Source organism: Olea europaea, unplaced genomic scaffold, assembly GCF_002742605.1.
Source record: "Olea europaea var. sylvestris unplaced genomic scaffold, O_europaea_v1 scaffold22167, whole genome shotgun sequence".
Taxonomy (NCBI): domain Eukaryota; kingdom Viridiplantae; phylum Streptophyta; class Magnoliopsida; order Lamiales; family Oleaceae; genus Olea; species Olea europaea.
The window spans coordinates 1-1,783 of record NW_019240196.1 but is presented as its reverse complement, the minus strand read 5'-3'; the positions used below and the strand labels follow the sequence as shown (position 1 = coordinate 1,783).

The 1,783-nt window shown below is 39.1% G+C and overlaps 1 protein-coding gene across 1 annotated transcript; it reads right to left on the bottom strand.

Annotated features, from left to right (window-relative positions):
* Window positions 1-169: 169 nt before the first annotated feature.
* LOC111380853 (eggshell protein 1-like) lies at window positions 170-1,523 on the bottom strand. The gene has a single exon (XM_023004512.1). The coding sequence runs from the start codon at window positions 1,283-1,285 to the stop codon at window positions 815-817; it is 471 nt and encodes a 156-aa protein (XP_022860280.1). The 5' UTR covers window positions 1,286-1,523; the 3' UTR covers window positions 170-814.
* Between the last annotated feature and the right edge of the window lie 260 nt (window positions 1,524-1,783).

Genomic DNA, 1,783 nt, shown 5'->3' with positions numbered 1-1,783 from the left:
GTCTAGTTCTTGTTGGATTTTCCTTTTTGGTCATGTTCAGATTCTTGCTCGAGCTGTACATCAAGTTTAGTTCTTGTTGGATTGTGCTTTTGTGCTGTTTTTCTTTTCAGGTTTTCTACCTGTGCTCAGCGTCTGGGTTATTCAGGTCTAACTTTGGTGTCACTTATTCTTTCGCTTACTTTTCCTGGTCCTCTTTCTAAACTCAAATTATCTCTGAGATTATACCGCCACCCGAGCAAGAGATCGTGTATTTCCGATGCTGTGATAAAGCTGCAGAGATGAAACACAAAGCTGCTTGGGGAGCCATGAGAGTTGCAATCTAAGCTAGTTCCGGCGAATACATATTACTGTTCTGCAGACCATTAAGAGGTGCAGGTAGAAAATTAGAGTAGCACTTGTAAAGCCTGGTATATGTTGTGTGTCCATTTGTATTTTTTTATTTTTTTTTGTACAACCATATTTACAGTGATGAAAAGCTTCCGAGTGAGGGCTAGAAACTAGATAGGAGACATAACTGCTGATTTTTATTATATTGAATACATAGATCTTTATGCCCGTAAATTCATTGTTTGACACCTGAAGTCTCCAGAAAGTTTTCTTACAATTCATTTTTGATAAATTACATGAATTTATGGAGGTCCCACATAAACATAGCATGTCATTTATGTAGCAGCAGAACTGAGCTATATATAAGTTCAGTAGTTTTAGCCAAATAAAGCAACAAATTATATAACTGGCACACATGCAAAATAGCAGTTATATTAAAACCATTTATAGGTAGATTTATTATTGCTTGCTTGCTCATCAGTTCAGCTTAACAATATGCAGTACATGTCTTCGTGCAGTCCATGGTGCAGCCACCAGCGCCTCCACCATAGCCGGAGCCCTTCCCAGACCCGCTGAATGAAGTAAAACACTTAGCAGGGCATCTCAGCTTTTTCTTGTAACATGGACCCTTTTCTTGGCACACTACAGTAGGCCTTATGGTCCCTCCTTCAGAGTACCCTCCACCAGGACCTCCATACCCAACTCCATAGCCACCACCTATGACTCCTTTGCCCCAGTCAGCCCCAAACCCTGGTATCTCGAACCCGTCTCCGGGCGCAAAGAAGCCTCCTATTTCATCATCATTGTTTCCACCACCACCTCCCTTCTTGCTGTTGGTGCTGCTGGGGTGGTCATAGGTTGGTTTTTTGCTGGTTTGTCTGGGGGGTGGTATGGCAGAAGAGAGAGTTGGTGAAATGAGTAACAAAGCTAATAAGATAGAAGTGGTTGCAGAGTTCATTTTGGGACGTCTTTAGAGAAGAAGAATGAAGGGTGGGAGAGAGAGTACTTAAATAGAGGTGTGAAAGGCTTTTTAGATGGAATTGAGGATGCATGAGAGAGGGTAGGACAGGTAGGTTAAGTGCAATTATTGCACATTCATACAAGTTTATAATTCCATCACATTCTATTTACCAAACAGTTTGACATGCTTAACATACTAAAACGGCAAACACAAAAGTGGATGTGTAGACGATATAAGTAGAAACAAATAGATTTTTTCAACCGCTTAAATTTTCAAACCGATGATTCTATTGGTACAGACGGACCATAGTAGATTTATTTATTTATTTATTATTATTATTATTATTTTTTTTTTTTGTGAATGGAACTTAAGAGCCATGAATATGCAAAAAGAGAAGTATATGAATTAGGAGAAACCGAAGTGAACCCACATAGCAATAGTATTTACGAAATTCACATAGGATTGATTCAAACCCAAAAAAAGTCAAGAATCAAT

What these genes read in the sequence shown, in the direction of transcription:
- LOC111380853 (XM_023004512.1), bottom strand. Translation starts at nt 1,285, where the DNA reads ATGAACTCTGCAACCACTTCTATCTTATTAGCTTTGTTACTCATTTCA.